The sequence below is a fragment of the Leucopleurus acutus genome (genome assembly GCF_964270905.1).
Source record: "Leucopleurus acutus genome assembly, chromosome: 3".
NCBI classification, from domain to species: Eukaryota; Metazoa; Chordata; class Mammalia; order Artiodactyla; family Delphinidae; genus Leucopleurus; species Leucopleurus acutus.
In genome coordinates, this window is record NC_139145.1 from 56,508,996 (window position 1) to 56,522,078 (window position 13,083).

General features: G+C 47.8%; 1 protein-coding gene across 2 annotated transcripts in view; it reads right to left on the bottom strand.

Moving 5' to 3' along the window:
• Positions 1-260: 260 nt before the first annotated feature.
• ARHGAP26 (Rho GTPase activating protein 26) overlaps positions 261-13,083 on the bottom strand; it is a 479,016-nt gene continuing 466,193 nt past the window's right edge. For both annotated transcript variants that reach the window (XM_082835995.1, XM_082835996.1), the window contains exons 22-23: positions 9,538-9,629; positions 261-438 (exon numbers count right to left, since the gene is read on the bottom strand). In XM_082835995.1, the coding sequence (XP_082692121.1) occupies positions 350-438; positions 9,538-9,629 (181 nt within the window). In that variant the 3' untranslated portion in view covers positions 261-349. The remainder of the gene's footprint in view (positions 439-9,537; positions 9,630-13,083) is intronic.

The following is a 13,083-nucleotide window of genomic DNA, read 5'->3' on the forward strand; positions in this document are numbered from 1 at the left end:
CTTACTTCCTTTATCAGAAGGTTGGGGTTTGGATGACTACTGAAACAAAATGAGCACCCCACGTAGGGTGCTAAATGAGAGAAATGGCTTTGTAAGCCTTTCTTGTTATCAAAATCAAACGGCCTCCTCCGCTGATTTACTTCTGTTTCTTGCAGTATCACCGCACGTCAGCTGAGATTATCATGGGGATGGGTGACACCAGAGTTCACAGAAACATTCGTGTTGACAGGTAGCAGCAGAGTCAGTCACCCTGCACTTCTCAGCGGCGAAGAGCAATGGCCCACAACAATGGAATCAGCCGTTGTCATGGACATCATGAAAAGCTCAGCAGTTCTGCCAGGGCCCATGGTTAGAGGAACTCCACGTAGTTCTCGGGGATGAGGCCCGTCTTTCCATTCAGAGTCCCCTCCAACCAGCCAGGCTCCTGAGATGGATGCACTGTACAGGAAGCAGGGAGAGAGTGACAAGAAATGACGTTACAGATAGGGTAGGAGGTGGATGCATACTGTGTATGTGTGAAGGAAGTTTAGAGATTGGTGCAGTCGCTCGTTAAGTTACATAATTCTCAGATTTGTTTAAACCAGAGTTTCTCAACCCACTGGGGGACCTGGTGAAGGTCATTCTGAACTTTCTCCATAATTAAAAGGGGAAGAGACCCAGGCATTCAAAATTCTGCATACAATTTTAGGCGTTTCATGGACTTTCTGGAGTTCCTGGTTTAAACTATAAAGAAGTAACAGACTTCTGCATTTTAGGTTAGAGGTCACAGTTATGATATTCTACCTATATATTTACCTAAGTATCCATCCATCCACCCCTGTACTCATTTACTTACCCAGTGTTGACTATGTACCAGATAAAGTACCTATGGAGGACTGCTAAGAACTAGTCCCTAAAGATATGTAGCTCCTAATCATGCATTGTACTTCCCTCCGAATCCATACCGTCTGCTTCTAATTTCCTTGCAAATTCCCTCTGCAATTTTTTTTTTTTTTTTTTTTTTGTACTTTATAGTCTTCAAATAGCCCTCTGGTGGTTCCAACCATACCCTTCTTTAGTTTTCTTTCCTGTTCTCTGGAGTTTTCCTCCCTCCTATACACAAGTCTGAAAGCTGTCTTCTCCCTCTCTCTATTGCAATTTAAAAAACTTCTACCCTTTTGATTTTTCCATAACCAAAGAATATATACCCAATGTTCTGTGATGTCACAAGCCATCTCCATGGAAACTACTGTGATACTGTAAAAATTATATACAATCCAGCTGAGTCTGCAAAGCAGCCAACAGCAGGAAGGAAGAGAGAAGGAATCCTGGACTTGGAGAGGAGGGTGGTTCATGTTTTTTGAACTGGGAATATACAAATCACTCTTGGGCGAGGCAGGACATTTGTTCTTACTGTTTTAGGAAAACTCCAATCCTCCGAGATTGTTTGGAGAGAATGAATTTTCCTCTATTCCCTTCCTAGGCCAATTAAGTGACTTCCTGAGCTTGTTTTAGAAAAGCATTTCCACCCACAACACTACTATAAAACTCTAGTTTCAGTTTGTAGGGAAATAAGAAAGAGCAGAGACCAAAGGAAGTAAATGGAGAAGCAACAGAAGGACACACACTGAGGCTCATAGAAGATCATGGTCAACCTTGGCTAGATCTTGAAGGCTTCTTTAGGAAAAGACAAGGTCAATCATCTATGAGGTGGCCTCCAACATGTTTCCCTGATTTCATATCTCTAGGCCTCAGGAATAAACCCCAAGTAGCGAGGGTACTTCAGATTCATGACACCACACGAGGAGGAGTCTGGGGGACAAGTGCCGTGGAAGAAAGAACACAACACAACTGAAAAGCAACCTGGTCTCTCTGATGACCAAGATCTCCCAGCCTACCACTAAAATGCTAGCACCCAAACACCCCTGCCTTCTGCCCATCCATCCAGCTCATACTGCCACGATCACTTCAGTTTCTTCAACCTATCAAGTGGTAATAAAACTCTCTCCCCCTCAGTGGGTTCTTGTGAGGGTTCAGGAACCAATATGAAGAAAGCACAGGAAATACTCAGTACAGATGAGTCAGTAGGAGACCCTGTGTCATTTGATCAGTCATTCAGAATGGTCAGCAGGATCCTCCTGGTAAAAACCAAGTAAGGACCTGGTCTCCACAACCACCTAAACTTGGGGAAATCTCAGATGTTCAGAACCAAAACCAAACAAATCAAACTCACTCCCCAAAACAAAAGACCTAGAAAGAAGAAACCAACCAAACACACAAAATGAAAAACAACAAAAAAAGACAAACCCTCCGCCCCCATCTGACAGCAAAGCTCCTAGTTGAGCTGCTGTTCTACCGGATGCACCGAGTCCATCTCTCTCAGACTTTCTCCCTTCCTGGCCAGCTGTTCAAACACAGCTCAGGTGCAGAGGTGGTAATGTCTGTAAACATCAGAAATGGAATTTGCAGAATAAGGGGAGAATCAGAGGGGACAAAGGAGGCCCTCTAAACTAGAGAACAAGAGCTATGTCATGGGGGACGACAAGGGACAGTGCAGCCTTCGGGTCAGATTGCTGACTCAGAGGAGTCAGCAAGTCAGGCTTTAGTAAGGGATGGTACCAGACCAGGTGCAACAGAACCACCTGGATGCTTATTAAAACTGCAGATTCCTAGGCCCCAGCACACACCAGTTACAGCAGAATCTCTAGGAGTGGGGCTCAGGGATCTGCATTTTAACTCATTCACATAAAGTTAAGTTATAACTCTTCTGTGCCAAAATGCCTCTGTAATGAGGGTGATAATAAGAATTAACTAATGGAGGACAGAGGCAGCCCCAGATGCCTCTGGCTTTCTGTTGTCTTTTGTTGCCCTTCCCCACACTTGAAGGCTTAGCTGAAGCCCTACCTCCTCCATAAATATCCTCATGGAACCCCATCTACCTGCTCCCTCCCTTCCCCTGGCTCCTGGAACGCTCATAGTACATTCCACATATTATTCATAGGTCCTTTTTTTTTTTTTTTTTTAAAGAAGATGTTGGGGGTAGGAGTTTATGAATTAATTTATTTATTTTTGCTGTGTTGCGTCTTCATTTCTGTGCGAGGGCTTTCTCTAGTTGTGGCAAGCAGGGGCCACTCTTCATCAAGGTGCGCGGGCCTCTCACTATGGCGGCCTCTCTTGTTGTGGAGCACAGGTTCCAGAGGCGCAGGCTCAGTAGTTGTGGCTCACAGGCCTAGCTGCTCCGCGGCATGTGGGATCCTCCCAGACCAGGGCTCGAACCCATGTCCCCTGCACTAGCAGGCAGATTCTCAACCACTGCGCCACCAGGGAAGACCCATAGGTCCTTTTAATGCTGTTCAAATGTGTTAAGCTTTGTTTCCCTAGTTTTTTCTTTTTTTGCGGTACGCGGGCCTCTCACTGCTGTGGCCTCTCCCGTTGCGGAGCACAGGCTCCGGACGCGCAGGCTCAGCAGCCATGGCTCACAGGCCCAGCCGCTCCGCGGCATGTGGGATCCTCCCGGACCGGGGCACGAACCCGTGTCCCCTGCATCGGCAGGTGGACTCTCAACCGCTGTGCCACCAGGGAAGCCCCCTAACTAGTTTTTTAGTGCATTTAATTTTGTAGTCTATCACTCAACATTCTTCACTGACTCCCCTCTGGTGAATTATAATGATAGAAGCGAACACGCTACAAATGATGACCGGGAAACAGCCGTGGACTCAGAGAGTTAAATATTTATTGACTCACTCGGACCTAAGGATCCTAGCTTGTATTATTATTATCCCTATTTTACAGATGAGAAAATTAAGGCTCAGAGAGGTAAATTAATTTATTCAGGCTCCCAACGGTAGAAGCAGAATTTGAATCCAGCTTGCTTGATCCCAGAGACCAAGCCCTTTTCCACTACATTATGCCTCTATCCAACCAGAGAATGGGATCCTTGAGGATGAGAATGATGATGCTCATGGGGAGCACATACTAAGCAGCGGGCCCTTTGCTACGTGCTTCCTCTGCATCCCCTCTTTCCATCTTCAGAAGGACTATGGGGTTGGTTCTATTATCCTCATCTTACTGATGAGAAACTGAGGCTCAGAGAAGTGAAGCATCTTGCCCCAAATTACACAGCTGGTAGATGACGGAGGTGGATCTGAACTCAGGACATCTGGCCCTAGGGTCTGTGGTCTTAAGCACTACCACTTTGGCCTCGCCTAATGCTCTGGACATCGAGGATGCTCATCATAAGTACTTGTTGGGTTGAATCGCACCAATGTCCAACCTTCTGAATTGCACCGGTGTCCCATGTGCTATATAAACACACAAGGTGTTGCAGTGAGCTGCCTGGGCAGCTCTCCAGCCCAGCAGGCATATAATAAATATAAGCTGCTGCTGACACGGGCGTGCTTCCTGCCAACTACTCTCTCTCAGCTCAATCCATATACACTCCATACACTCCTGCACAGGCAACTCATGCTCTCCCCGCTCCTTCGCTCACGGTGCACAAGGAACAAGTGTGTGACTAAGATCTCTAACGGCGGGCTGCCGCACAGGGAAGTAGCACTGGCTGCAACAGGTGCAGACCCCCGTGTAGTTGAACGCATGGGCTCATTGAACAAACGTTCATTCAGCACCTACCACGAGCCACACACTGTGCTAGGTCCCTGCACATAGGATAGAATAAGCAGAGGAGATTGTGCTCTTGGGGAGGGACCATCTACAGTAAGTAAGCACGTAATTGTAGGTAGTGATGAGGGGAAGGAAAGAGACTGGGATAGGGAAGTGGGTGGGTAGCCAAGAGTTCGAAAAGCTAAAACCCAAGTCATCCACAGGAGCCAGCCGGGCAGTGGGTAGTGCAAGTGTAAAGGCCCCAAGACGGGGAGAAGCTTGTTGTGATGTCAGAACAGTGGTGTGTAAGTTTTTCTTAAAAAGCCGGCTCGTCAATGTGTAACTACTCAACTCTGCCACTGTCTTGCTATAGATAATATGTAAACACAAAGGCGTGAGTGGCTGTGTTCCAGTGAAGCTCTATTTACAAAAGCAGGCAGCGGGCTGGATTTCACTGGCCGGTCATAGTTTGCCAGCCTTATTCGAGAACATAAAGAAGGCCTGGGAGGCTGCTTTGTATCAAGGGAGGGTGAGAGGGGGCCACACGGCAGGGGCGGCACCTGCAGGTCCTTGTCAATAATTCTAAGAACAACAGGAGGCAAGATAACATGATGTGACTTCCATTTCTCAAAGATCAATCTGGCTGCTGTGTAGAGTCTGGCTTATGGGGTAAGAGTGGACGCAGCAAGACCAGTGAAGCAGCTGGTGGAAACGCCCGGGGGAGACACGGAGAGGCTGGGGAGGCTGAAAGACTCCGCCGAGGAACTCTCTGGGAACCCCGCTGCCTGAGATATCCTTTATCAGCAAAGGAAACCCAGGGCAGCCCTGCTGTGCACTCACACTGCACCTGGTACCCCAGCAATGAAGGATCCAGCCCATGTCAGTTCTCGATAAAAGTATCCCAAGAACCCAATTTTAGTGAACGCCATGTGAATATTCCGGGTATCACTAATCATGTTGTTTCTAGATGACTAATGTTCCTGAGAACGTGAGTTATTTTTCTTTCCAGTTACTGTATGAGGTGCTCTTGGTGAAATGGCCAGTTTCCTAGTATATTGGCAAGGGCTGACACTGGAGTTATTTCTGAGTATTGCACAGCCATTGCCCACTGCACAAAGTCCAAGAGCTGACGGAGCAGCCTCTCCAGGTTCACAGCGGGCCCCTGGAATCCAGAGGCTTGGAGATTAATCATTACGAACAACAGACTTTCCCCTCAAGGTGCCCCTCCCTCTTCCTCCTCCTCCCTTCTGCTTCTTGATCCTGAAAAAAGACAAGACACACACACACACACACACACACACACACACACACACACACTCACTCACTCACTCACTCACTCTAACTCTGTCATTAGGAAACTTTCTTCTGATTGGTCTGAGGATTTAATCTGACAGCTACAGAGCATCCAACTTATATCGTCCTTACCTGGAATCTTCAGCAACAAATTACCGAGAGAGAACAAGGAAAAAGATCTCCCTAACACGTGAATAGTGCTTTCCCCCTTTAATGCCCGATTACTCCTAAAGAGGTGAAGGCATGGGGAAGGTAGGGTCGGGGTAGTATTTTCTAAAACTTGGACATCATAAAATATTACCATCCAACCGGTCTAAAATCTGGATGGACATTTTGTCAGATCCTTCTTCGACTGCAGCTCAGTCAACACTGTGAGGTGTTGTCTTTGGGGCTTAATTTGGCCTTTTGCTCTTCAGGGAATTGGAAAAGGTCACTGGCATTGCTAGTTAAAAAGAAACTAGTGTCAATGAACGCTGCCCCTGGAGACCATGGGAAGGCGGGGTAAGGCCTCTGACTCTCTCCTGCTCTCATCTGTCCTTGTAGGATTTATGACAATTACTGAGTGGAGGGGCGGGAGTAGTAACAGAACCTGCTGGGAAGGAAAGGACTTGGCAGTTAAAAATCAAGTGTCTTTTAATTTCTTTTTTTGGTTAGCTAGTTAAACCACTTCAAAAAGGAGACTTAAAAACTGAAGAAGGTGGGAATGCCAAATGGTGCAACCCCTCTAGAAATCAGTCGGGCAGTTCCTCCAACAGTTAAACCTAGAGTTACCATATGACCCAGCAAGCCCATGCCTTGGTGTATCACCAAGAGAACGGAAAACCTACGTCCCCACAAAAACTTGTATGCATGTGTCTATAGCAGCATTACTTACAACAGCCAAAAAGTGGAAACCAATCAATATGTCCATCAATCGATGAATGGATAGACAAAACGTGGTATATCCATACGATGGAATATTACTCATCAATAAAAAGGAATGAGGTTCTGAGGCTAACTACAGCACGGATGACATTGGATACAGTGCAAAGCAAAATAAGTCAGTTGCAAAGACCATGTACTGTATAATTCCACTCACATGAAACATCCAGAGCAGGCAAATTTACAGTGACAGAAAGTAGACTAGTGGTTGCCTAGGTGGCATGGAGTAGGGTTGGGGTAAATGGGGCATGACTGCTAAAGGGAACAGGGTTTCTTTGGGGGTGAGGAAGATATTGTGGAATTAGATAGTGATGACGGTTGCACCACTTGAAATATACTAAAACCCACTGAACCGTACATTTTAAGTGGGTAACTTGTATGGTATGTGGCTACCTCAATAAAGCTCTTTAAAAAATGGAAGAAGGCTGTGCTCAGGAAGAGGAGTCCCAAACAAGCCACACACACACACACACACACAGACCTTCTGAGAGCTTAAACCAACTCTTCCCCCGGGATCGGGGGTCCTTTGTGTTGTCAGAGTGAAGAGCTGATAGGAACACGGCAGTCCCTTGCCCATGGGAGTAGTGGACTGTGGTTTAGAGGACAGACCTTTAAGCTCTGGACTCGCCTGTAGATGTAGGCATCTCTCAAATATTGCTCACTGGTAGGCAGAAGACCCTCCCCTGTCGACAGCATAGGACACAGAGCCTGTGCAGGCACCCACTCTGATTCGTCTGCTGTGCGAACTGTGCCATGTTATGGCTGGGCAGTGACTCTCCCACATGGGCCTGTTCAGGGGACACTCTCCAAGGACATGGTCTTGGACAGCCTTCAGGGGACCCACTCCTACAGGTGTGCCAGGACCTAAAAGCTCTAGCTGCTGACAGGAGAGGCAGTTGGGCTGGCTGTTTGTACGCTTTGATTTTTAAAGGACCCAAATGAAAGTCAGTGGAACAAAGGTTTAAGGACAGTGCTTTAGAGGCTCTGAGAACCCTAAGTGAGGATGCAGGCCCAGAAGGCCACACGCAGTTGTAGGCTCATCCCCAGCCCTGCTGGCTCAGAAAGTCAAGGTCTGCCGAGTGGGACCTGGGAATCCCCCAGGTGCTCTGTGACCTCTTTCCTGTCTACCCATATGCCTGCTTACTATCTCTGCCATGCTGAATGCAGGGGCTGGCCACACAGGTGGGCAGTCCCTTTGCATACGGATGCAGTCAAGGCTGTTCCCCAGGAGCCCATCTCTGCTCTGGCTGGGACCTCAGGGCCCTTACAAATAACCAGGACCCAGGGTGTCTAGGTGCAGTACCTACTGTCCAGCTGGGCTGTAGCAGCTAAAAAGGAAAAACTGTCACTGTGAACGATCAGAGCATCAGGGTCTTTTTCTGACATGGACGTAACGAAATGATGGTCATCATCGTAACAATAACAACACACCGAAAGCTTAATATGTGTTGAGTACTATTTTAAACGTGTGATGCCCACTACCTCAATTTTCTCTCAAAACTGTCTGGTATCTTTCTGTGACAGAGGAGAGGACTGAGGCACAGAGAGGTTAAGTCACTGCTTGAGGTCACACAGAATCAAGTGGTCAAGCCAGGGCCTGTGCTACGGTGGCCTGAATCTAGAGTTCAGGCTCTCCGGTGCTACATGGGAGCCTTGGCTGCCCTGCATTTCTGGGTCTCAGGCGGGTGGTAGGAGGCACGGTCCCGACCTGGGTGGGACCGCGCAGCCGTGATGGGAAAGGAACACTGGGTAGTGTGCACTCACCCCTGCCAGGGAACCCTGCCCCACCCCACCTGAGGTCAAGAAGGGGGGCCCAGAAAATGTCCAGTTCCTGAAACCAGACAGCTGGTTTTTGCTTCCTCCTTTGAGCAAAACAAACAGACCCTTTCACCCAGGGATCCAGAAGGATTAACCCCAAAGGAGAACTACATCTGGAGGAAATCTCAACTGTAACAGAAACTTGGGCCTTTCCCCAGAATCCTGATATTTCTTGTAGGCAGATAATAAGCTATGACAAATTATAACAACAATTCCATCAAATTGCATTTTGAAAAATATTCTTTTTTTTTTTTTTTTAGGGAGGAAAACAAACAAATGAAACAAGGAAATGCTGCATCAAGTAAGTCCCAGGCTCACGGGACAAGTGCTCCGAATCCATTTTCCCATCAGGATGCCTGTGCACCAGCTGGTGCCTGGCAGGGCTGGTTCCACTGTGGGGTCATCTACCCGCTCCCGGCAGCTGGGGGAGGACGAGCAGGAATGCAGCGCAGCTTATCTGCCCGGAGCTCGCCCAATGCCCCACCGTCTCAGAAACAGGCCTCTCCTGCCGTGCATAGTACATCCCACTGAACCCAAGGCTGGGCATAGACCCTGCGGCTTTAGCCTCCTCCCTGAGCTTCTGACCGCTTGCGGGATCCCCGTTCTCCACTCCTTCGTCTCCTCCCTCCGTCCAGCCCCCAGATGCTCAAAGCCTGTGCAGGTACCATCCCATTTCATGCCCACGACACCTCGATGACACTGGCTCTGTCACAGTGAGGAGGTGATTCCACGTGTCCTCTTTTTTTTTTTTTTTTTCACTCGTCCTCTTTTGATAGTGGCCCCTAAAGCTCTGCCGCTGCTCTGTTATTTTGGGAAAAGACACCCCACCCCACCCCATGCTCCTTTTTAGTCTTACCTGTTCTGTTGAGATTTTCCTTAGGTAGAAAGGAACTTTGACAACTCCAGTGATTTATTGGAGAAACTCACCATTATCGAAGACCGTCCCTGCCGTGAACGAGAGCTCTGAGTCGTGTTCCGCTTTGCAGGCATATAAGGCTTTTGCCTTCCGGAACGGTGTGCTGGGGGAAAGCAGTTTATTTAGCATTTTTTAAAAACCCTCTGAAAGATATTTAATCTCTCTTCCTCCCCCTTCCCTGCAAGCCACCGAGCCTTCTCTCACGGGAAGAGCCTGACAAGGCAGTCAGATGGCAAAACACGAGGTGGAAAAGTTGCAAAGGTCACCAGAGCAGAAACGAGAAATATGCAGAGGACAGCCATAAGCCTGGAAAAACCACACTTCTCGTGGGCTCACCTTGTGCCAAGTTTAAACCTGACTTGTAAGAGCTGAACAGTGGGAGGGCAGGCTGGACCCCATTTCTGGAGCAGGACTAGCTAGGGGGGGCAGTGGAGGCAGGAAAGAACCCCTAACTCTGGAGAACACCCACAGCAGACTCTGCTGAAAGTGGCCAGTGCTCAGTGAGTCAAAAGGAGAAATTCTAGCAAAGCCAGGTTTCAGCTCCGGGCCCCGGGCTGACGTTGGCTCTCCCACATGTTACTTATTTCTCATTGGGCTGGTGGAGCAGGTTTCCAGAGCTGCAACTCCCGGAACCCCAGGGTAGGGCAGGGAGCAGACAAGGTGTGGGTGTGAGCGGTTACACACGTGTGCGTATGAGCATACGTGTGCACTCGTGTGGGGAGGAAGAAGGGAGAGGGGGCATGATGCAATTTTTTTGTGCCTTTCTCATCCCAGGAGTGCTGACAGCCACACTCACTGCGAATCAGAATCGCTTTAAAAAACGCAGATGTCTGGGTTCTACCCTGACTTGCAGATATCAGTATTTTTATAAAGCTCTCCAAGTGGCTCTCATGAGCAACCAGGGCTGAGAACCATCCTTCCAGAGCAGGGGCTGGCAAACTCCTTCTGTAAAGGGCCAGACAGTAAATATTTTAGGCTTCATGGGCCGTATGGTCTCTGTTGCATTTACTCAAATCTGCATTGTAGCACGAAAGCAGCCACAGGCAACATGTAAATGAATGAGTGTGGCTGCGTTCCACCAAAACTTTACTTACAAAACACAGGGGGCAGGCCGGATTTGACCTAACGGCTGCAGACTGCTAACCCACATTCTAGAGTGCAAGTCGCAAGTACTGGTAAATCAATTTTTGCTTTGATATCCAACCAGTCCCAAATGAGCTATGGACTTCTCAAGGGTCACAAGAGAACTGACATTTAGCAGTTAAAAGTTGGCTCTTTATTTGCTGAAAGCAATCTCTCTCTCCCTCAAAGCCAGCACATTTAGGGGCTCTAGGGCGGAGTAACAAAAGAGGAAGTAGGTCCTCTGGGTTAGACAATTATTCAAGGGATATATATTATTTGCTTTCTCTTTATTTGGCTAATGGAGAGCCTCAACGACCCAGGGACGCTAAACCTTCATGGCGCATTTATTTCTAGTGGCTGAATGAGTTTTAGCTGAGCCATGGTTGGTCTCAGGTAAATCCAGAAAGGGTCAGAAGAGGCAGGGCACTTCGGATCCTTATGGAACTGATGCTCTTGGAGTCACCAAGTCCAGCTTCCCTCTGGGAAAGAGAAGCCATGGATGTTTGGAAACCTATACCAGGGCCAGAAACCTAAAACTTTTAGTCTTGGTTCCATGAAAATTGAAGGAAAGATGACTTAAAGGGTCTGTTGTACAGATAAATGGTTATCCAGAATTTGTTGCAGGGTACAGTTTACTGGTGTTCTCGCTGGTCTTCTAGTAGCCAGGAAATGATAACTGGGTGGGAGAAAACTGGGAAAGTGGGAGAACACGAAGTGGGTTCGCTGGTAGTGAAGGGAAAAAGAGCCTTTAGGACATAACAGCTCCAACTAGAAACCAGCTCCTCCTGTGTACTTATCATTAATGTCACAATCAAGTTCAGGACAAGCGGCACATTCTGTGATCTAACTAAACCAACTCTGTGTGTTGGCCAGCAAGGGCCAAACAGCCAATGCGCCGCTAAAATTTTGTTTTTGTTTTTGTTTTTGTTTTTGGAGGGAGTAGGGAACAGAGAGGAGGAGTCATCTGGCTGTGAAACGTGTTAAAACAGCCAAAACTCTGTACGGACAGGCAAGTGGAGCCTGTGATGACATGGAAGGTGGAAGGAGAATCCAGTAGCCATGAGCCAGGGTTATTGTCCCTTGAGGATGGGGAGAGAGCACAGGGACCAGGGACGGGGAGATAAAAGGTGAGGTGAAAATCATCTGAGGCAAGCCTCCTCCGGCTGGATTTTCACAGAGGTTACTTATTAACCTCCTTATTAATAAAGGGAATGGGACAAAACAGGGACAAGCCAGGGAAACCAACTGGGGTATCTGGCAGAAAGTAAGCAGAGGGAATGGCTCAAGTGCCCAAGATTATCATTCAAGAGGAGTAATTTTCCACTAATATCCGGTTTTAGGAATTTAATAATGATAACATTCAATAAAACAGTACATTAAAAATGAAAACAGAGGTCAGGAAAGAGCTTTTTTTTTTGCTTGCTTTTCTCTCAAATTGAGGGGTGACAGACAGTCTACAAGAAGGTCTTTTCCTCCGAGACTTCCTCCTGCCCCCTTGGGATGTGCACAGGAATGGGAGGGATGATAGAGGGGTGCTTAAAAAGGAGCTATTCCTGTTCCCCAGGACTAGGGTTGCCAAATAAGATACAAGGCATCTAGTTAAATTTGAACTTCAGATCAATGAGGAATACTATTTTAGTATGAGTATGTCCCAAATATTGGATGGGATATACTTATACTTAAAAAAAAATCATTTGTTGTTTACAATTCAAATGTAACTGGGTATTCTGTATTTTCATTTCATTTGCGAAATCTGGCAGCCCTACTCAGGGGAAAGTCTTCTCTTTGTAAGAGTTTGTCAGCCCGAGTCCTCCGTCCCATGCCATACTCTCTCCCTATCAAAAGCCCTGAGCGGTTTGTGTTAGGTAGGGTTTCTACCAAAACAGATCCTGCTGGCACAGAGCTTTTGTTTGTAGGCTTTGGCTCTGATTAAAGAAATAAACCCTCCCCCCCCCCCCAAGCATCTTCGGTTCTTGGGCTCCCTAGCTCCCTGTTCTCTGCAAAGCATCTCCACACTGCACACAGAGAGCCTGAGGCGCCCGTGACTCTTCTGTGACAGCGCCCTTCAGACCTCAGCAGGGCCTTCAAGGGCATGAACAAGCTTGGAACCTTCTGCTTGTTCATTGTTAATTTTCGCCTGTGAGCATGGCACAGGGCCAGGAAAAGCACTCAGAGGAGTTTCCCTCAATTGCCCTTGCAAACCCTGCAGAATGACAACCCACTCTGCACTGCACAGGGAGCTGGGCTCAGCTAGACTGGCAGCGTGCGACAGCTTGATCATTTAGGCATAATTTCCAGGAGCCCCTGTGTGAATCCAAGTTATGAGTTCGGGGCTGGGAGCTTTTCTAGGGGAACAAGTGAAAGGAAAGGGAACTGCTCCTCCAGAGTCCCCTTTCTCTGCTGTGCTGTGAAAGGCATCTCCATTCCTGAGCTTG